General features: G+C 38.1%; 1 protein-coding gene and 1 long non-coding RNA gene across 2 annotated transcripts; both read right to left on the bottom strand.

The window, feature by feature from the left end:
* Positions 1-223: 223 nt before the first annotated feature.
* LOC136991113 (uncharacterized) lies at positions 224-2,854 on the bottom strand. Its single transcript, XR_010883146.1, has 3 exons — positions 2,763-2,854; positions 1,675-1,881; positions 224-1,112 (listed from the first exon to the last, which is right to left on the bottom strand). It is a non-coding gene; the product is annotated as an uncharacterized lncRNA (long non-coding RNA).
* A 1,486-nt stretch (positions 2,855-4,340) lies between these two features.
* UFM1 (ubiquitin fold modifier 1) lies at positions 4,341-17,706 on the bottom strand. The gene is made up of 6 exons (XM_067291501.1): positions 17,604-17,706; positions 17,467-17,523; positions 17,089-17,146; positions 10,810-10,849; positions 10,363-10,395; positions 4,341-5,630 (listed from the first exon to the last, which is right to left on the bottom strand). Coding segments are annotated over exons 1-6 (258 nt in total). The 5' UTR covers positions 17,606-17,706; the 3' UTR covers positions 4,341-5,562.
* Between the last annotated feature and the right edge of the window lie 5,254 nt (positions 17,707-22,960).

Genomic DNA, 22,960 nt, shown 5'->3' with positions numbered 1-22,960 from the left:
GCTCTTTTGCCTAGTTTTATTCAATAAAAACTTTGAGAAAGAGAGACCTAAATTAGCAGTGGATATTTCTGAGTGGCTACAAGAACTGCTTAAGCCCTTGAACAGCAACCTCCTGAAGGCTATTTGCTTGGTTTGCAGTACGTAGCACTGTAAATTTGCAAAATTCTCACTATTCATTCTCTTAAGACAGTGAGCAACCTCACTGCATTTTCCAATGGCTTGTAATAGCTGGCTAATAATCAGTTGTTTTGAAACAGCCCTTTACAGATTATTTTGTGCCAGGACATAAAATCAAATCTACAATGTCAGAAGATACAGCACTCTCTTAATGACTCCAACTTTGATCTCATTTTGATAAGTGAGCAGGAGACAAACTGCGCTTCTATTTGCTGCGCTGCGAACATTTATTTTACAGACTAACAGAAACAAATTATTAGGAAAAAAATACCAACAACTTTTGTGTGCAATTAATCTGAATTTCTGGTAATTACTCCTGTAATTGGACCTGGAGTCCGTACAAAAAATATTCAGAGAACAAACCTAAAATCTTTTAGAGTAGCACTCAAGAAGAACTGATACAATGGCCGAAATCAGTAGCTCATTCCAATAGCTATTTCAGGAAAATAAGTTGGCCAGCATGGTACCTGTGAAAATCCTAAGAACCTGCTCATATCAGTGTTACCTTAGTGAAAAGTCCATACATACAAGCAATCTTCCCACAGGCAACTTGTACAAGAGTTGCATGACTAGGTCCCTAAGATGTTCCATCAGGCTTGACATCAGCTCTGCCTTGAATAGAAGGTGGGATAACAACTTCATTGCTCCAAGAGAATCATGATGACTCCATGTATCTATGGAGTTATTTCTCTGTTCTGTAGTTTCTTTATATTTAAAGGGGGTAGCCATTTATTACTGGCATGCATCTGCCACAACTTACCATTGTGTGCTCTGCAGTAGCTCAGCTATTCTGACCAATTAGTAAAGATATCAAGGTCCTGCTTCCTCAGGGAAGGACTTAAGCGCTGCACAGTTCAGTTACTTGCATGCACAGATATATTCAGGGTCTGCAAAAACCCAGACTGGTACAGAAGAAGCATTTCTATTCCTATGATCTAAGAAATAGAAAGTCACAGCTTTAAGTTTGGCCCATAGTAAAAACTAGTAACACTTTGTAATCTAAAGCCAGTACGCTATCTAAAGATTACGAACTACTTTAGAAAACTAGATATGAAAAGCAGTTCAAAATAATGTCTGATGCTTGCAAAACATCAGGAACATGAATGAATATTGATACCAAGCCATTTTTGATCATCCATAGCTGTAACATACAGTAGATGTAGAAGATGTGCTTCAGAAACATATCTCCCTTGCATTTTGTCTTGTAAATAACGTTATAGCTCTTCAGCTGAAATCTGTGAGAGGTTTGTTACAGCAAACTGAATAGCCTGCACCTACTAAAAACTTGTGGCTTTTACTATGAGGAGACAAACAGTGCAAGTCTGGATTTACAAAGTGATCATGTATCACAACAGTGTAAGAAAGTTCTCCCCCCACCCCCATTTTTTTTCTTTTCATTCACAGTGAATCTTTATAACATCTGAGGTTTCTGAAGTTTGTATCATTTTGTTGTAAGGTGCAACATCTCAAAGCATCTAATGTTCAGATAGTACTTACAGACAGTATCTGGCATTTCTCATTAGTGAAAGACACTGACAGTTCCCACCCACAGCCTCATAATTTTCTTCATGGTAATAAACAGGAACACGTATTGCAGCTGGTCTTTGTATTAGTGGCTGCGTGAATGCATTTCAAACCCTCTAACATCTGCTTTCCAGGAATGCTTAACCTCTTCAGGAAGATAAAGGAGACTAAGTCTATCCTCTGAAAAAAAAAATGTAGTAATAGAATCTTTTGTTTTCTTCTTCAGTACACGTGTATTCTTCTTTGTTTGCAGACAGAACTAATTTTAACCCGACAAAGCTTTCTGTAAAGAATAAGCCCTCCCTCACCCTCCCACCAAGACTGCTGAACTTGCTGTTAAAATGGAAAAAAACAAAAAAGCAAAAAAAGAGATGACTTCAACTAAGCATATGACAGAGAAAAAGCAGGTTTGTTTTCATGCAAACAAGTTTTCCATGTTATTTTACCTTTGAACAAGACACTAAAAACTTTGTATCATATGCTAAGCATCCAGGCCAAACAACAAGTAGGTAGAGCCATGCTACAACATACAATATTGAGAGGAGGGAGAAGTGCTTGTTGGGGACATTTTCAAAGGTTAACGTTAGCCCCTGCATGCTCATGTCTCAAGGCTTTCTCGAGAGTCAGTAAAGAGAGAAAGGCTTCTCCAGAGGGCAATTCAGAACTGAAGATTCATTTAGCTACCCTGAATCTCCCTCTGGAGGAACCTCACTTTCCATTTATTTCAGAAACAGCCTGCAGAGATTAGCTTCACAAGGATAATGTTAGCCTTTGTGAATACTCCCCTCTAGCTACCTTTCCTCAGTAGGAACAGTGGCTGAAATTTGCTATTGAGGTGCAGAGTTAGTTAGGTGTACAGTATTTAAATCTGAACACTATGTATTGCACATGAACTCAATTTTACTCAGCTGGAGCTTGGAACTCACCCAGTATTGCTGAAATGCAGTCTCCACAGCACTACTAAGATGACTGCAGGAATTAGTTTTTCTACTGCCCCATTAAGCTGCTCTATTTGACACTACCTGCATGCTGCGCTACAAAGGCTACTGTGCCCCCAGTACCTTCATTCTAACATCTGCAGTCACACTGGCACAGTTCCTTCTCTCACTCCGACTGCACTTTTTAATCACTGGACCAGCAATGGGAGGTGGGTTTTCACCATTGACCTATACACGAAGAAAAAAAATCCTGAACTTTGAGACCTGTTGTGAACAATTTTCACAGTTACTAATTAACAACAAGAGAGGAAAATGGCCTTTTAAACTCCAACACTGAATAAAGTTGGATTTTGTGGCTTGGGAATACAAAGAAGAAACCAGATACTACCGACAGAACTGTTATCAGGGCCTTTTCTAACTGTTCCAGTTCTGTATTACATCAAATCACTGTGCTTCCTTCCCAGATAAATTTCTGTGATTTCTTCAAATTCTGTCAAATAATAGATTTAGTTCTCTTAGAACATTTTATAAAATCAAAAGAATATTTACAGCTCTTTTAAAGTTTTGGTGAGATTTTTTCACATCAATGGTCTAGGATTCTGCAAAAATTCCTCTTCACGAAATAACTTGTTAACATAAAAGAGCCATCATTTGAAATGTAAAATATGGAGAAAAAAAAAACAAACCTTCAAATTGACTTCACATCTTCACCAAAGGAGCGACAAAGCTGATCAAAGACAAAGGAAGTCTTGCACTTAACATCAGTCAGGTTCTAATCAGAGTCAAAGATAATATCAATTCCAGGTAGAGTTGATTTCCAAAGTATGACTTAAAATTCAGTTAGACAAAGTTTGGGAATACAGCATACTTTTGATAATTTATGAAGATTCATAAGCCCTAGAAAGCTTTGTCCTACACTTATATTCTTCCTAAGTCATGTTTGACACATAATATAGATGTAACAAAAAAAGCTTACCAACATCAAAACAATTTACAAATATCTTACTAAGTACATTTTACCACTGATACCAAGCTGCTTTACCAAACAGGAAAGATACGTTCAGGTTTTAGAGCCCATATTGAGAGAAACACATAATGCACACAGAAAGTACTACAAAGATAATTTTTTGTTCCAAATGGGCAGTTCCTTTACATGTTTTTATATACGTATATTATTTATATATATATATATAAAAATATACAAACTTACAACACAAAATGTCAAATATTTACAATATCGGTGTTCTTACCTAAATAAGAGTGTAATAAATGTTAGTCACTTGAAATTATTTTACCCAGCCCTCTTCTATAAAAACATCAAATTATCTCAGTTTCAAATTGCATTTAACCATGATAGCCTTTCTAAAACTATATTGCACCTTTAGACAGGAAAGGAAATTTCCTATTTGCTATATTCTAATACCAGGTGTTTTTTCAGGTGTTTCCACTAATTTTGCAGACAATAATTAGAAGCAATTAATCTTCTCCATCCTAATTATACTGTGGCATTAGATTAATAGAAACTATGAACTCTGCCCTTAAAAATCAGTGTTCTGTAGAATTCCGTGTAATAAGAATCTTTCGGCTTGAAATGAGTCTCTCATTGACTATCACATGTTGATTAAAAGGTCAAAGGACAGAGTTTTTAATTTATTGTCAAAATCTAATTAAGAAAACAACAAAGGAACGAACAGCTTCAACTTTCTTTTTGTTCATATTGTTTATTGAAGTAAAGGAAAACCCAGGATTTTACAATTACATTTTAGAGTTGGAAAACGTTTATTCTCAGATATCACTTTCAGAAGAGTTTTCCTCTATGTGCTTACTTTGTGCCAACTCAGAAAGGCATTTTGTACTTCTATAACATCTGCCACTATTATCTGAACATCCTTTTGGAGCATGATTATTGCACAGGACAGTTATATTGGTAACAATCTCAATAAGACAGATAAAATGCAAAAGAGTAAGATTTTGCCAAATATATTAAATTACAAAATAATATTATCAGTTCAAGAAAAACAGCAGTATTAATTTCTCTAATTAAAATACACATTTGATAGTTTACCTCAGGCAATTTATAAACAAGCGTATTACCTGAACACAAACATTTCAGTGAATTTTACATGGTTCCCTTGTAACACACAGTAACAAAACAAGACTTTTACAAAGAAACAAAGTTAGTTTACTGAAAAAGGAATGACATATTTAACCAATACCTATACATTCCCAAATTATGATGCTACCCTTTTCAGCTGACAGCACTTCATTTGAGGAGATCAGATCTCAAATTCTATGAAACTGTATTTTATTTAATTTCACTAAATGTCAAATGAAATTTTAGCACAGATATCCCTGTATTTTCCTTTATCTAAAATAATTTCAGCATCTTACAATTACTTTGGAACATCTGGCAGTTATTCACTTATTTCAGTAACAAATCCCTGAAATTTCCCTTATATTTGAGCTAAATATTTGAACATGGGACAAACTGTTCTTCTGAGTGTGGGAGTAGGTATCACGGTTTATAAAAAAAAAAAAATGTTTAGCACTCAGTAAAGAACAATTTCTTTGTAGCAAAATCATAAACATCTCTCCACCGAGTAGGCTCAAAATACAGAATATTTTAAATCTTTTGATTGTGGTTGTGGGCTTGCCCTTCTGCTTTCAGTACCACTTTTGGACAGCTCCATCTTTCCTTCAAGAAGATAACTAGTCCATTCTTCTACTTGTCAAAGAAGAATGAGTGTATGATTTAATACCTTTTAAAGAAGAAAGTGAAACCTTATCTCTATTTAAAGGAAGATCAAACCCTGGGGAGTCATTTTTGATAGCTTTAAAGAAGGCCAATTCATTAGCTGAGTTCCAAAATAAATACAACTTGGCTGCATGGTAATGTCACTTATTCCAAAGCTTTCAGTAGTCGTTAAGAACTCCCAACTCGATCTCTGGGAATAATCCGTAGATCTGAACCATGCTTTAGAAATACGTTTCCTAAACAAACAAACAAACAAAGCTGGTCATGCCTAAGTTAGATATGATACATATATATCAAATAAAAGCCCTTCAGGAAAAATGTTACCTGAAAAGGCATACACATTTAAAGGACAACAATATCATGAGGTCAGTGTTTAACATCTTTGTAGTAATTTCTCCAATATATCAGAAATGTATTTATGTTCTTACAGAATTTTACCTTGTCCTCCCTGTATCTGCTCTCTCCAAAGAACTCTTCTTGAATTCTTTGGAGAGAAGTAAAGTAAGTAAAAGTACCAAACTCAATCATAAGTAAAAATACCAAACCCGGAGTCTTATATTATAAGCTTATAAGCTCTGGTCTTTCAAACTTTGCAGTTCTGTACTTGAATATACCTGATTTTGCTCACATATTATAATGGTTTCAAGACCAGGAAAACAAGCTTTACTTCTCCACAATTATTTAAGTCATTCATGCATATACTCATTCTGAATTCTCTATGTGGTACAACTCTCATCAGCTTCTAACTTCAGAACCTCAACTGTACCTGCCTTTTAGAAAGGCTCTGCTGTTGTTCAAAACGTAAGTCGGTCTTACTGTGGCATGAAAAATTCTTGGACTTCATTCATATTTGTTACTGTATAGTCCTAATCATGATAGCCTTTTCAGGAAGGGAAAGTACAGAAGTTAGAAGTATCTAAAACTTACAGCTCTAGAACATTTTGTGTGTGTATTCAGGATTGTCATTAAATTGCTAATTTCTTCTATTAAATGTGTAACATTTGAAAATGAAACCACACTGTTAAACATGTGATGCCTTATTTAATTAGTGTATCAAGTTATACTTTTTAAATTAACTTCATACTGTTATTACAATAATTTTATGTTATTATATAAAGCATACTATATGGACTTCTACAATACTGGGTTTTGATAATATCTACCTACACTCATTCATCTTCATGTTGTCTTGTAAAAATAGAACCATCATATTTCTCTCCCAAACACCCCATTTCATGGATGCAGAGAGCTTTCATAACAAAAGATTAAGATATTTAACATTTGTTCAATTTATTAATATAGTGGAACAAAACTCCCCCTTTTTCAAACTTCACATTTCTGGCACATGGATCAGGACCAACACTATTCTACTTACTCAACATAATGAGGATTAGAAAATCCAATTCAAAGAGTGTATCATCACAATACATTCTTTTTTTAGAGGTCTCCCAAGACCACATAATGAAGAGATTGTTCAAGCCCATTAGGGCTTGAACATAAATCCATCGTAACACCATATGACCTGGATGAAGGGACAGAGTGCACCCTCAGCAAGTTTGCCGACGATACAAAACTGGGAAGAGTGGCTGATACACCAGAGGGCTGTGCTGCCATTCAGAGAGACCTGGACAGGCTGGAGAGCTGGGAGGAGAGGAACCGCATGAAGTTCAACAAAGGCAAGTGCAGGGTCCTGCACCTAGGGAGGAATAACCCCATGCACCAGGACAGGTTGGGGGTTGACCTGCTGGAAAGCAGCTCTGCTGAGAAGGACCTGGGAGTGCTGGTGGACACCAAGTTAAGCATGAGGCAGCAATGTGCCCTTGTGGCCAAGAAGGCCAATGGTATCCTGGGGTGCATTAGGAAGAGTGTTGCCAGCAGGTGGAGGGAGGTGATCCTCCCCCTCTACTCAGCCCTGGTGAGGCCACATCTGCAGTACTGCGTCCAGTTCTGGGCTCCCCAGTACAAGAGGGATGTGGCACTACTGGAACGAGTCCAGCGAAGGGCTACAAAGATGATTAGGGGACTGGAGCATCTCTCTTATGAGGAAAGGCTGAGAGAGCTGGGCCTGTTTAGCCTGGAGAAGAGAAGGCTGAGAGGAGATCTTATTAACGTGTACAAGTATCTGAAGGGAGGGTGTCAAGAGGATGGGGCCAGACTCTTTTCAGTGGTGCCCAGTGACAGGACGCGAGGCAACGGGCACAAACTGAAACACAGACAATTCCATCTGAACATGAGGAAATACTTTTTCACTGTGAGGGTGACAGAGCACTGGAACAGGTTGCCCGGAGAGGTTGTGGAGTCTCCTTCTCTGGAGATATTCAAAACCTGCCTGGACGCGATCCTGTGCAACGTGCTCTAGGTGACCCTGCTTGAGCAGGGGGGTTGGACTAGATGATCTCCAGAGGTCCCTTCCAACCTCAACCATTCTGTGATTCTGTAAAATCTGTCTCTGGCAAACCAGAGAACTAAGCTTACTAATCTAGATGAAAAGTATCTGTGTTACAATGTCCACTACAAAATTCTAAAATTTTAAAACAGGCCACAGATACACCTTATGCAGACAACAGTTCGCCTCTCAATCCATTTCCATCATTAATATCACAGTGGATTTATTAAAGTTATGGCATACTACTCCCTGAACTACCGAGGCTTTCAAATTGAAATCAGTACAGGAATTAAGTGTTAAGCCTTGCTTCTTCAACTTTCATTTCCCCTGTTTTGCAGAATCATGTAGGAAGAATGAAATTGAGGAATGAGGCATTACTTTTGCTCAGAAGGGCGAAGAAATAATGGAACAGCACAAAACTTTGAAATCTACAAGGATTATTAAGATTTTATTCCTAGTCAGTCTTATTTTGGGAAGTTTCTGAAGACTAAAATGACTGCTCAATCTACAGGAACTTTAAAATATGCAAAAAGTGTTTAAAATGAAAGTTTCACACCAAGTTTTTGGGATAGCAATTAATATGGCTGAATATGATGTTGTATCTAAATTACCACATGTACTTGTAATCTAAGGATGAATATACTCATCACTATAGAAAGTCCTGGGTTTGTTTGTTCCCTCACCCCTCTCCCCCAGTTTACAGGCAACACCACACAGCAGTGCCAGGGCAATGTTATCTTCTACATTTAAAAGTCCATGTGTCTATTTTTCCACTTGCAGGTAAGAGTAAGATTGTGATGATAATATTTTACACGTAGATGCTTTTGATTTACCTGATCCTTGACTACTCAAATCCTGTTCTGTAGTACTGATGGACATTTCCTCAACATTTATCAGCACTTAGGAGAGCTAAAGCTAGTCAACTGGAGATGTGAATTCAATGAGCATAACTTGAAGCATACTGAAATGTCATTTGTGTGCTTTCATTCAGGAGTAAAGCAGTTCTAGGTCCACTTGCTTCAAAGGATTAAGCTGCAACTATCTTGGGCTCTATAATACAAAATGAGAGTATACTTTTGGGGAAGAGAAGGAATTACATAAGTATGCTTTAACTTAAGCAACTGACTGATTTGCCTAAGCATCCCTGAATAGTCATGTGAAGATGTGGCCTTACGGGTTGGTGATGATCAAGTACCTAATCTACATTATTATCACCTGTTTCTTTATCATTTGTTTTTAATACACTTGATCATGAGATCATGACGGGGAGAGTGTCACGTGGGGAAACTGACTGGGGCGGTACACCTGTCAAACGGTAAAGCAGGTGTCCTAAGGTGAGCTCTGGGAGGAGAGAAACCCATGCGGAGCAAAAGGGCAAAAGCTTGCTCGATCTTGATTTTCAGATACTGTCGATAGAACCACAGACCTCAGAATTAGGTCACTACACTTAAGTGGATCTTTTTACTTCTCCAAGAAGTACCCAAAGCTAATGTCAAGCAACTGCTCTTCTTATATGCTCTGCAGGGTTTTACTTTATACTATTTATCTTACATTGCTAAGTACACTGATAACACCTCATTTTCTGATTTTCTCTTTAGATCCAAAAAGATAGATAACATCTGGCAGACACACAAGGCACAAAGGAACGAGACCTGGCAGAGACTCCATGCAAACAACAGAGAAGTGGCAAGAAAGTCTCCATTAACTGTTGATTACATTTACAAGCAGGAATATTCACAGTTTTCACTGTATGACTGTGTTCAAGAAACACCAAAGCAATTTTTATTACGTCTTAGTAGAAAGTTATTACCATTTTTTCCGCAACAAGATATCCCATCCCACCATAACTCATGCCTCAAGTGGCTCATGATTACATTATCATAATAATTTCAAAATGAATTTAAAGCATAACTTTTAAAAAACAAGTCTGGTCGACAGAAGACTGCTTCTGGACTACAAACTACTACTAGTATCATTCAAAATCGGTACTAGGTATCCACACAGTCCAGGAGGTGATGGGCAAAGGTTTTATACTTCTCTGTGACAGAAGCGACCTCTTGACTTATGGTAGGCCTCCACGTGTAAGTCACAGGTTCCTCATCTAGAAACTTCTTAACGGGAACAAGAGGGCTACACACAAGAACATTCTTCTTTTTTTGAAGACATGCTACCCATAGTTCCTGCACTGAAACTGAGTATTATTTTCTAAATGTACTTTTTCTGGACTGCTGAAGTACCAAATACTACTGGACTAGGTACAGGGGGGAAAAAAAGAATATGGCTAGTACATGCTATTTTAGTAACATGTAATACAGCATTGCTCTTTTAAAACTGCACTAAATAACTAAGTTCTGAAGATCACAAATGCCTTATTCTTTCAGAGACTTAAATAACCAAATGTTGAAGAAAAATTATATGGAATTAACATATTTTACACAGCACTGACTATAGTTTCCAATTACTGGGTAATATTTCCTCCATTTGAGAAATCAAAACTTAAAATATACAACAATCTGGACTGCCATGAATTAAAGAAAAATAATTGAGCTTTTTAACATTGGTCTCCATAAATAACAACTTACCTGCTGTCTGTGCAGGGTTTATTCCTATTCCATCTAGAAAAGAATTAAATTTTTTATTGGTGAGGGGAAGGGGAAAAATAGAAGGGAAAGGAAAAACAAACATCAGGACAGTTTGTTATACCAAACTGACAGCTCAAAAATACAACATGCTAAATAATAACCTATATAATTATTATATCAGTCCTTCGAGCAGCTATTTCCTATAATGAAAACCAGTCTCATTAAAGCGCTGACAAGAAAACTTCAGCATAGAAAATCCAAGTTATATGCTAGGACAAAACCACTCAAATTAATATTAATGGTTTAATCCCTTGCACAAGCAGTATAAATAATGCTGCAATATTATTAAGTTCAGTTTGCAGTCTGTACAGTTTGTGAGAGGAAAGATGTTTCTGCTTTTATCAATATCTCTTAACTGAAAGTACAATATAAAAATTATACTCTTACCATTTGTTATAATGGCACTTGTTGCTGCAGGAACTTTGAACTAAAGGAAATAAGAGTAGGACAAAATAACATAAGAGACAGATAATTAAAGTTGAAAATAAATGGGGAATATTCAAACTAATAATTTTAGCTGGTTTGGGTAAAAAAAAAAAAAGCAATTATTTTTATTCATTAGACAAAATATAAAGTTAAGTATCCCCAAAGTTAAGAAATACTAGCTTTGATTATATTATATACAAAGGAGCAACTGAAAAAAAAAACATAAATGAACTTCTGGAAAGTATACCTGTTATGTCAAACACTGTGAACAAGTAATACTTAGAGACCAGGCTAAGAATGCAGATGCCAAAATCTCCTGGAATAAAACTGAGCAACATAAAATCTTAAACCTGAAACACATGTATATACTCATACGCATACAGACTTCACACTTGAGTGCTCTTGACGTATATAAGCATTTGCAAAACCAAAAGTTAAAGCAAGGACATTACATGTTGGGGGGAAAAAATTGTATCTGATGCAAAAACAGAATCTGCATCGAGAGAATATCTTTCATCATACAAAATCAATTCTGTGAGTACTCAGCATCTATTGCCATCACAAAGATAATCACAATGAGAACTTCCTGTTGCCCTGACTGTGGACAGAGGGGAATTAAGCTAGAATTAGCTTGAGCTAATCTTGGATAATTTTAATGGATTTCCTGTTTTTCTCCTTGGCCCTGTTTGGACCTCTCCAACTGCATCTTTCCAAGACAAATCCTAGCCAAAGTTATGGGGAAGAGTTCACTCCAGGATTTACTGGAAGGGCAGAGGAAGCACTAATAGGACTGCATCCCATTTGGCTCCCTTCTTAGGTTTCTGACATCAGCCTAGGCGGCTTTGTACCCTCAACTACCATCATGTGTCTTCATGCTACCCCTCTCCCCATATGCATCATATGCAGTAAGTTTCACAGTATGAGCCCTACTCAAGTGGGGCTGCATTGCACACAGGCTTCAAATTATTTCAGAAGATCTGAACTGGGATGAAGAAGCCAAAGTTAATTATGTCTTAGTACTAGAGGGAGCCAGACTGAGCCCAGAGAAAAATACTGCCCTTTGTACCATGGACGAGACCAGTCAGAATAGAAAGGGTAAAGCAGTGTGGGTACAAGTTAATCAATGCTACTTAGTCTGAGAACCAGAGGTTGCTTCTTTGCTTTCTTTTACTTAGCACAATGAAAAACCTCTAAGGTAAGAGGCTGATGTCTCAGCAATCAGCAGGTATCTGTGCATCCTCCTCTCTATGTTGCATAAGAAAAAGGAGTTAACTAAGGAATTACTGAATGTTTCCCAGGAAGATGTGCAGAGTTCTCCCATCTGCTAAGCATGTCACTTAAGCCATACTTTTCAATGACAGTCATTGACTACTTTCCTCATTTTCTGATTGCTCAGCTCAAGATTTTGAGGTCTGATCTGCAGAAACTCTTTGCACTCACAATACCTAAAGCTCATGGTAACTGTGCTTGAATACAGTACATAATTCTTAGCATACTGGAAAACATTTTTTTTTTTTTTATCTCCAATCAGACACACAAAATTAGCAGAAATCTTTTCACTTAATCTCTCTTAGCTTTTTATCCGTAGCAGGTAAATAATGTCACTCTCTCATCTTGCAGGGTAGCATGAAAACATTAATATTGGCAAAAAGATAATCATAAATTAGTTATCAGTGTCATTGTAGAAAGGTCCATGAATAAATAAACTTGTTTTCTGGGCAAGATTTGAATAACGAACTTGATAAAATAAGGGCTACATATTTAACAGTAAGAATGTAAAAAATAACATTCTATCTCATAATAGCTAATGTGTACATATCATACACAGGAAAGATAAAGCCTTCATTCTAAAGATCACTAACTTTGGGTTTCTTCACTTAGCAATCTTAGCAACAGTCTCTTAACAGATTTTCTTACATAATAGGAGAAAATAAGTTTAGAAGGTTTGCACACTGAGGTATTATTAATGTCAATCATATTAAATCCTGTTTTCTGGAATGAGTTCATCTCCAGTTCAAAAAGTAAAGGAATAAAACACAAAGAAAACCCCAAACAAGCTAGCAAACATCTGGTTAATTTAATACTTTAGTTATTTTTCAACAAACAGATTTCTAATGTAAATAGGTGATACCACCTATCTTTCATCCTACGTCATCTGACAAAAAAAAAAAAGAAGTAATTTCTAGAATGTTGAGTGCCTCTGCTCATTTCTTCTCCATCTCTTTTGATATATGACAATGCCTGAAAGGGATGGATCATTCACAGCAGAAGATTGGACATTTGCACTCATTTTGTGCCATTTTGCTTTTTAGGAGGAGAACATATCTGATGCAGTCACACTAGGTGCACGTAAGAACTATGTGGCAGTCATCCAGGAAAACTGTCAAAGATCCAGTAGTTAACATACTCTTTCATATGATACTGTATTAGAAGAGGATGAAACACTTATCTTAGTCCAAAATACTGGACCAAACAGCAATAGTGTTTACTACATTCAGTTGCCAGCTAGGTATTCACTACAGTGAGAAAGATCGCAAGTGTAATATACAAATGGAAACTACCACTGGAAATAATTGCACATAATTTGGGGGCAACATGATTTACTACTACATGCCTAATATTTTATTTGACCTTAAATAGAAAATCCTTCCTGTGCTTGCTAAGCATACACTTCCAACACTGAAAATACACAAGCTTTTTATGACAGGAAGTTAAATGGATGCTCAAGTGGCAAAGAAATACCATATTCAGTTCATAATCCCTGGCTGGCTCTGAAACCAGAACGGGTAACAAAGTAACAAACCCTGCCCCCTACCCCAAATTCTCACATTTTTAAAAACAGCTTATGTCCGCTTTAAAAGGCTTATGAATCAATAACTGAGGCTACTGCACAACTTACTTTCTGCAGTGCTAATACATACATTTGTCAATATCTACAATCAAATTATAAGTAAAAGAGGACAATCTTATGCCAACAATTGTATCCCTTTCTTAAAAAGACGATAAAAATCTCCTACAGCAACAAATTCATCTCCTTTTGGAGCAATAAAGCAGGTAAGTGTATTACAATGCAGTATTTTAGCACCAATCTATTAACAATAACAGAATAAAAAAGAATAGTTTTAAAAATATGTATATTTATGAAGCAATAAAATTTAACTTTATTTATTGGAAACTGATGACAATTTTGGTAATAAAAACCTCTCTTACATTTGTGGAATTGTGCAAATGTGTACTCAGGGAATATGTACTAAATAACTGATAGGTATATAAAAAAAGCACCAACAGGTACCACAAATTCTAAATGAAAACATTAATACTGCCACAATACACTGTGACAATTGTGAAGAAATCTATAAATAGATGCAAACTGAAAAGAACAGTGTTCCCTATACTCTATATTTCAATGAATGTTTTTATATATAGTCTATAAGACACACATGGAAAAAAAAAAAGAACTCAAGGAGTTAAATTTGCATTATACAACCTATCACATTCAAATATGTAAGTTGGGAAGGGCTGAGACTGCTACAAACTATAAAACTTCCTGAGAGTTTCCCATATCTAATCCATTTTTCTTTCATATTTAACTGTGCCAACTTTCAATTGTGTATATTGAACTTTCACATGTTTCTTTGTTATGCTTTGAATGCATTTCCAAGCAAAGACTGAAGGAATACATACTGTTTTGCCCAATGAAAATAATTCAGAAAACTTTTCTTGGAAAAAACTGTAACTATCCAAACCATTGTGACTTACACATGAAATACAGTATGAACATTCTATATCATACTTTAGTTCTACTGTTCCAGAGAAATTCTGATTTGAAAACTGTAAGACTCTGAAAAAGAAGTCAGTGGAAATTTGCTAAGGCTTAACAGTCAAAAGCTCCCAAGATTAAGTCCTACTTTGCCCCAAGAGCTCTAGACGCTTAGGACACTGTCAGTCCGCTTAGCCTGAAGAGCAACTAACATCTTTGCTCCAAATCCAGACTACAGTTTGAACCTTTCCCTATCTGTTTTGTATAAGATGCTCTGAAACTGTTATCTGGATCATGATGTGATATGATAAGTTAATGCCAAGATATTCAACTCAAGGAACGTGAAACACATAAAAAGACAGAAATTCTTTCTCCTTCAACACCAGATTCAGAAAAAATAAAGGGCCTGAATTAAAAATTAAATAAAGTACACTCTTCCCCAGGAATGAAGCTAAGAATGTTTTTTTCCCCTTCTATTTACAAAGCATTTTGTCCTGCCTTGTCTCAGAGATGTAAAAAGCTTCAGTAACACATCAGCAAAGACAACTAAAAACAGCATTATATTCTGAAAAAATCAATTATATGTTTGTTTCATTAATTTCTATTTAGCACTAACACAAGCTGATACAAAAGCCTAAGTACTTTAACACTGTTTTAGGGGAAAGAAATAGAGGCATTATTTGCAATTTCCTTTAAAAAAAAAGAAAAAAAAAATCTATATGCATTTAATGCAATTACATAAGTGAGCACTAACAATAATGGGCTCTTTTCCATTCCATCACACATTTTCCATTTTTCTTTCAAGCATCCAAAAAACATCTACAATTATTCTATAAAAATGGGCTGATCCACAGTCCTCTGAGGTCCCATGGACACTCAAAATATTCTAAACTAAAGGAATGTTTTGTTAAATGTGAATATTTAAATAATCCCTCTCTAAATCCACTTCACAGAGAACCATATCACTGACTGTAAAGATGCAGTTTTATAAGTAGATGAAGTTAACAGGTTTGACGGCAACTCTCCCATCAGGAGAAGTGTCCCCTCACCTCTGGTATCTCAAGCTGCTCAGTCCCGCCCCAGTCTTCCTTGTTCCCTCATATCACCCATTAACATCCAGCATCTAAGGCATGAATCCAGATTAGAGAAAAAATGTGTGTGAAGATTAACCCAGCAAGTAAAAAGGTCTGAGTTTTAACTCACATTGTTTCTCCAAACTGAGTCTCTATGTGGCAGTATGCATTCTTGTGCTGGCGTGTTCAAAGGGGTGACAGAACAGAAGAAAGCAAGAGCCAGGGTCGCTTTTGGAGGATATAACACCTTACAGCACCTTAAGCTGCTTGCAGACTATGGTATTAAAGTGAGTCTCACACAGAGAATGAAATAAATTTAATTGACTGATACAGCTGCATTAATTCAGATCATAAAAAAATAATGTCAAAACTGACAGTAAAAAAAAAAAAGACAACTAAACCAGCAAATGTCTTTTAAATGTATATATTATTCTGTTCAAGAAAAGTTACAACAGACAACCAACCCATAGCTTCCCCCCAGCATAAGAACTTTTGTCACATACTGTTATAACACTAAAAGTATATGGAAACTCAAGACACCTTATCCATTATCTTTCCTATTTACTTATTTTACTACAATTTCACTCCTTTAACAAATTAATTTTAAATATCCCAAGATTTCACAGTTTTATCTTAAAAAAAAGAGAGACTGCAGGAACAGACTCTTAGTTAAAACTTTTTGCTAACTAGACAATAAAAACAACTGTGTTTTTGAGCGATTTTTACTATTTACCCCTATCTGAACATCTCTTAAACTTTGTATATTTAATCTGAAATAAATAGGATATGCCTCTTCAAGCATACTTTACAGGCAGTTTAGGGACCTAATTTTGGATTTTGGATTCCACGTGAAAGATCAAACACACAGAAGCTAAGAATACAGTATCCATATCTTATTTGCTTAAGTCTCTTTTTGAACCTAGCTCAAGTGCCTAATCTCAATGCCTTCTATAATCAGAAATTATATGCTTTCCACAATCAGAGCCTACTAGAACTGTATGTGAAAAGAACTTAAGAATTTTCTGATTAATTTTTAAGAATATTATGAACAGTCTACAGAAATTATTTAAAATGTTAAATGCTCAGTATATGTTTTACTTATCTGTGTTCACTATCACAGATTTTTGTGCTGCTAGTATAAAATTGTTTAATTTAATTACAAAGAAAAACTGAAAGTCTGTCTATATCTACTGCTAACATATGCAAATTGTGTAAGAACTACCAGATTTTGAATTCTGGAAGATTTGGCAAGTCCACACAGATATTGGTAATGCTCGTATCCACACATATCTAGCAACAGGAAAAAAGCTATTTTATGCCGAATTAACCACTGTATTTTTCAAGTAAAAAGTCCCTGTTTTCAGAAATACTCAGAGTTAAAAAACAATGTTACCATTCTCTACTTACTTCTTCTGCAGCAAACTTCAAGACAGCTGTGAAAGGTGTACTTTCAGGCACGCTCAGCCTGAAATGACAATTTAAGTGAAAACAGATCACGTGACTTCCAAGATAAACTACAGACTACTTCAAACAACAACAAAAAAACTGTATTTCGCTTCACACAGAGGGAAAAAATGCCTTTCCCGTTCAGGGGAAAGCACAGCGGAAATGACTGCAACACGAGCAGCCATAGCGCACGGGGCTCGGGAGCTCACGCTTGTGCTGCCGCCCGTTTTCCCGAACTCCCTCCGCGGCGCGGCGCGGCCGCCCAGCCCGGCCCCGCGGCGCGGCGCGGCCCAGAGCAGCGGGTCTCCCCGCCGCGCTGCCGCCCCCCGCCGCACTCACACTTTGTAGGGCAGCCGCGGGTCCGAGGTGAGCGTCACTTTGAAGGTAACCTTCGACCTGGGGGAGAGAGCGCAGGGTGAGGGGCGCCGCGGAGAGCGCGGGGCGGGGGGGAGGGGCGCCGCGGCCCCGTCACTCACATGATCCCCCTGGGCCGGGCCGCGCCTGGCCAAACCGCCGCCGCCGCCGCTCCCCACCGACACGTCAGCCCCGGCAGCCGCGCGGCTGGGCCTTCGCGCCGTGCCGGCCTCCCGGGCTGCCCGTGCCGCGCCTGAGCAAAGAGGAAAAGGAGAAAAAGGTCTTCCGACCACTGCGGGGCAGAGAGAGAGGGATTCCTGTCTCGGCGCCGCAGAGACGCGGGGAGGGGGGAGACCGAGGCAGAGAGGAGGTGCCCTGCTAGATGGGGATGCCATTTCTAACAAGGCCTTTGCGGGAGCCACTCTGCGGGCTGCGGCGGCGAGGAGGCAGGGCCCAGACGCGGGGCCCCGCGCTTCCGCTGGCGTCGCGGTGTGACGCCAGCGGCCCGAGAGAAGCGGGTGGAGCCGGGCCGGGCCGGGGCGGTGGTGGTGGCGGCGGCGCCGTGGGGCGGGTGGGGCTGAGGAGCCTTTGAAAAGGGCTGAACCACATCTCTTTTCAATAAAAGCGAGCAAAAGAATTCTGGATTTAAACAGGGTTTGTGTGTGCGCGCGTATATATGTGTGTGTGTGTGTATAGTATGTATGTGTATATGTGTGTTTGTATATATAAAACATATATATATACACACATATATAAAACATACATACATATTATATATATACACATACATATATACGTATATATAAATGTTTAATGTGGGAGGGATTCGTCATTGGGGCTGGTTACCTGGGGTTTGAGTCTGTCACTCACAAAAGAAAACCAAAACGTCCCATGGTTGCTTGTTGAAGCTACGCAGAGAAACACAGGAAACACAGCAGCAAATAAAGCACTGACTCCAAAGTACTTAAAATCCAGCTGTTCACGTGTTGCTTGCTAGAGAGGGGGCAGGCTAAGAGCTGAAGTTTTGTTTAGATGCTTTTGGGTAGTGATGGATGCTTTTATGGGAGAAAAATAATTTCCAATTTTGCTTGGCTTTGGCTTTTGACAGGCTAATTTCTTCTGAAGACTAAATAAGATTGCACAGAAATGAAGAGGGAGTAGCAAACCACAAAGGTGTTTTTTTGTTTTGTTTTGTTTTTGAGTGCATCTGTTAATACAGGTAACGACCAAATTTCCAGCTGTTGGTATTATAAATATTACTATTCTGGAAAAAATGCTTGGCCGGACTGCTTTCATTTTTCTTCCGGCCTCTACGTTCTGCAGGAAAAACGGCTTTCACTGTGGACTGAGCTGCTTGTTACCACTTCACACTTGCCAGACTGATCATGGCAAGCACTTTGGCATGTCTATGTTGGTTGGGGGTCTCATTAGGGAATAAGGTGGTAGAAGAAATACTGTAGAAGAGGCAATTGACACACTGGAGTCACTAATTTCTTATCTAAGGACTGGCTCAATGCTCACCTATGAAATTTAGTTTTTCACCCCTCTGTTGCTTTCATTTGGACACAGAACTGAGCTTTTTCAAAAAAGAATGAGGAGAAACTCACTAGCAACTTGTATGGTGACATTACTATTTCCCAGTGTCTCCTGTATTTACTTTTATTTCATCAAATTTACCTTTCACAACTGTATTACATTAGTGGTGCATCTTTGTTTTGTAATCCATTAGTGATCTCAGAGCTTTTTCATCCCCCTGCTTCTAAGTAAAGAGAGCACACCTTAAGTTAGAAACAATTGTCATCTCTGAATGCATAACCTTCCACTTGTAAAGCTAAATGTCATCCCATTTTTATTCATGCCCTCTTCAAAATCACATAGTTATTTTTGTGTGATATTATTATGCCTTGAGTTTATAAAACTCTCATCTGCAGCTTTCATTAATGCATTGCTGGTTTATGTGCCCAGGTCATTAATGCAAATGTGAAATAAAAGACTGATCCTTGTAGAACTTCATTACTTGCCTTTCACCCTAAGAACTTTCCCTCTGAACCCATTGACCCAAAACTCCATGTTGAAGCTGGACTGCTTCTAGTACCCAAGTTTATTTGCTTAAAGACATTTTGAGTATATGTGTACCATAATGCTGCTAAGAACAACCTAAATCTAAGCTGCGGTAGTCCTGCCTTCTGGCCATGTAGTCCTGTTCTCTGCTATGCATAGAAACCAGTGCTCCTGTGACCAGGTGGAGAGTCAATTCCGGGAATTCCTGATTTGGCAGAAAAATTAATTTTTCCTTTTAGGCCATTTTCATCTGTTTAGCTTTCTGAGCCAGCATAATGAAGGACATGAGGAAGCCCATCTGGGTAGCGGTACTATTGCACTCCACCTTAAATCAGCTTAACATGGAGCAGGCATCAAGAGTGGGATGGTATCCTTGTTTGCTGGAAACTTCAGAGGGCATTGAAGATTAGGTTCGGGATTTAAAGTGTTTACATTGAAATAAAACATGTCTGGTGCTGGAAATTTATAATTTCACCGCACTGTCTAAACCTTTTTAGAAGGCTAACAGGGTTGTTATTTTTCTTAGAATTTACACTGAATAAAGAAGGCAAAATGTGTATGATTTTTCTCTGTCAGTTGGGAGAGTTGGCGGCCCTTGCTCTCCCATCTGGTAACAAATCAGGGATGGATTAGAGGTGACTGTTTTTCGCTAATGGATTTATACACAACAAAATTCTCCTCCACTCCAGAAATACACATTTCCAACAAAGCCTCTCCTCTTTCCCCTACATAAGTGAAACTAGGGAAGAGGCTGGGGTTCTTTATTCAATTTGTATTCCCTACAGCTCTTATTTACCCACACTTAAATATGTTGTGTGATAGCAATGAGACATAGCTTTGGCTTTTCTAGCTGTGTAAATGACAAATGGAATGACAATTTGAGCAATTAAAACAAATGGGAACTTTGGCAATTTGTAAACACATTAGTAAAACAAAGCTTTTAAGTCAGAAAATATATAAAAAATTGACATAAAATATATTCCTCTGAATGCTAAGATGTGACTGTGGTGAGCTGAAATGCCTCTGATAGCACTTCAGGGTAATCCCTGTAATTGTAAATAGCATTGCAGGAGAGATAAGTATTGCAGAGAAGCTATTCTTCTCACACACCTGTAATGTACAGATAGCCACCTACCTGGACCTAGTTTAATTGTGTTGAAAGGGGCAATAAACAGAACAGTAGGAAAGGAAATAGAATTTTAAAGGTACAACAGTTTTGCCTTAACGAGGTCTGTTGATCACTGTTTAACTTCCTGAGCGGTATGACAGGCTTTTTTTCATATTGAAGGGTGAAATTGTTCTAGAAGGAGAAGAAACTCTTTTTCTTGAAATAAGGTGGAACATGTAAAATTACAAACTTTGGGGGGAGGGAAAGGGGTTGTTTTCCTGGGTTGTTTTCTGGGTCATTTTCCTCGGTAGTTACAGGTTGACATTTTGTACAGAGGCAATAGATACTAGATATTTGTGGCCTGAATCCAATTTCTTAATTAAAAATGTTTGAGTTGTCATAATTACCATAATTATTTTACTTACATAAAAACCAGGAGGAAAAATACTCTTTGATAGTACAGTATTTTCTACCCGCTTTCAGAGGAGTAAAAGATAATGTAGAGTACAATACACTGGAGAAATGTGTTTGAAACAGTTTTTTTCAAGCCTGTTCTTTCCTCCTACCTCTTTTCCTATCATCCCTTATTATAGTCTCTATTAGATACCATATACTGGTGAGTGTTAAATCAGAGCAGCCCTGTGATACAGCCTGCAGAACTGGGAATCATAACGCACTCCCTATTCATCCAGCAACAAGTAAATGTGGCCACAGTTCAGAATCTGGTCATAAAAATTAAGCTGCAATGTTTTGATTTTTAAAAATCATTTCCCATGTTTCTGAAGCTCACAGTATGTCTAAAATAAATGGGCTTTGAACCCTTACATGTGTTTCTGACATTGATGAGTGCATGTGCCAATTAAAGAACAGCATCTTTTATGCTACACAACAAGCACCCATGTGGAGGAAGATTACCACACACGTATCTGCCCTAAGAACTTTATGGAAATATTTCAACTGAAAGTTTAAAAAATGCAATGCAGTATTTCTTATGTGCGAAAAGTACCCTTAACGTTGTCAGCTTTTGACTGAATAAGGAACATTTAACTTCCAGGAATCTTTACTGAAACAGCACTGAGTTAAGCCTTTAAGCATATACTCAGAAAATTAAATTTTGGCACTCAGGAAACTTTTCTTCTATGGTCACAAACAATTAAACAAATAAGCATTGCAAGACAAAGACCTACAGGAAGGAGAGAGGAAGACAAGGAAAACAGTGTTTCACCAACCAACTACTTCTCTACTAAGTACAGGGATAATGGCCCCATTTTGTCTGCTCTCAGTGAGTCTGTAGTTTCACCAGATGGACTGAGCAATTCTAACCACCATGAGAAAAAGAGAGGTCCTATTTTATTCCTCACATCTGCCCCATTCTCTGTTTCTGACCTCCTGCCTGCAGTTCAGCTTGCACTGGCCTTGTCGCTCCCTGGATCCACCTGTGAACCAGTTCAAATCAGCAAAAGACGTGGGCGTTTTCCTGCTGGCTCAGAGTGTTGAATCAGCTCAGTAAAGGGTTTGATGAACACCAGGGCTGGCATGGCAGAGGAAGCGGGATGGCTGTGGTTGGCAGCTGGAGGAGGCAATAAGATCTTCCCCTTTTGTCAGTAGTGAAACACAAGATAGCGTTTCCTCTTGAAACTACTTCCTGCAGTCAGAGGACTAGGATCTCCTCTGATGGATACACCCTATTAACTCTCCTTTGGCTCAGCGGGGCAATGTGTTTCATGGCTCTCCCGCCTGCTCCAGGTCAAGCTGATGGATGGTAACTCTGACTCGTGGCTCCTCCCAGCGGGCAGAGACATTTTCTCAGCTACAGACTCCTGCTAAATCATCTTTGTTAGCTGGCTTCTGCTCCCTGTTGCTCTGCTGGGAGCTTTCTGTAGGAAATGCAGCCCTTCAGAAAGGAAACAATAGCATGATTGCATTGTTTCCTGCATTGTAACAATTGCATGATCTCTGGGGCATTTTTGCCGCAGAACATAGAAACTCTGACTTTGTGCCCCTTTCTCGTCTTTGCCAACATTTCTGTATTCCAAGGCTACAACCTGTGGGTAGGATGGCTGCTAGGCAAGGATGACTGCTCGGTTTGAGTACATCAGGTGTAATTGGGTTGCCATGAATTTTGACCACAAAATTACAGATTCTATGTTTTCTCAGTCTTTTAAACAGAAATAGCAGGATAACTTACAACATTAAATTTAGCCCCTTTAAGCTAGCCTCTTGGTATCTACCACTGAGCAAACTTTAACCTTCTTTAAACAGAGTGTTTCTACCTTCATGGACTTGCAACTTGAGACAAAAGCGATTTTC

This window comes from Apteryx mantelli, chromosome 1, assembly GCF_036417845.1.
Source record: "Apteryx mantelli isolate bAptMan1 chromosome 1, bAptMan1.hap1, whole genome shotgun sequence".
Taxonomy (NCBI): Eukaryota; Metazoa; Chordata; class Aves; order Apterygiformes; family Apterygidae; genus Apteryx; species Apteryx mantelli.
Note: the sequence above shows the minus strand (reverse complement) of the source record. Positions and strands in the feature narration are given on the sequence as shown.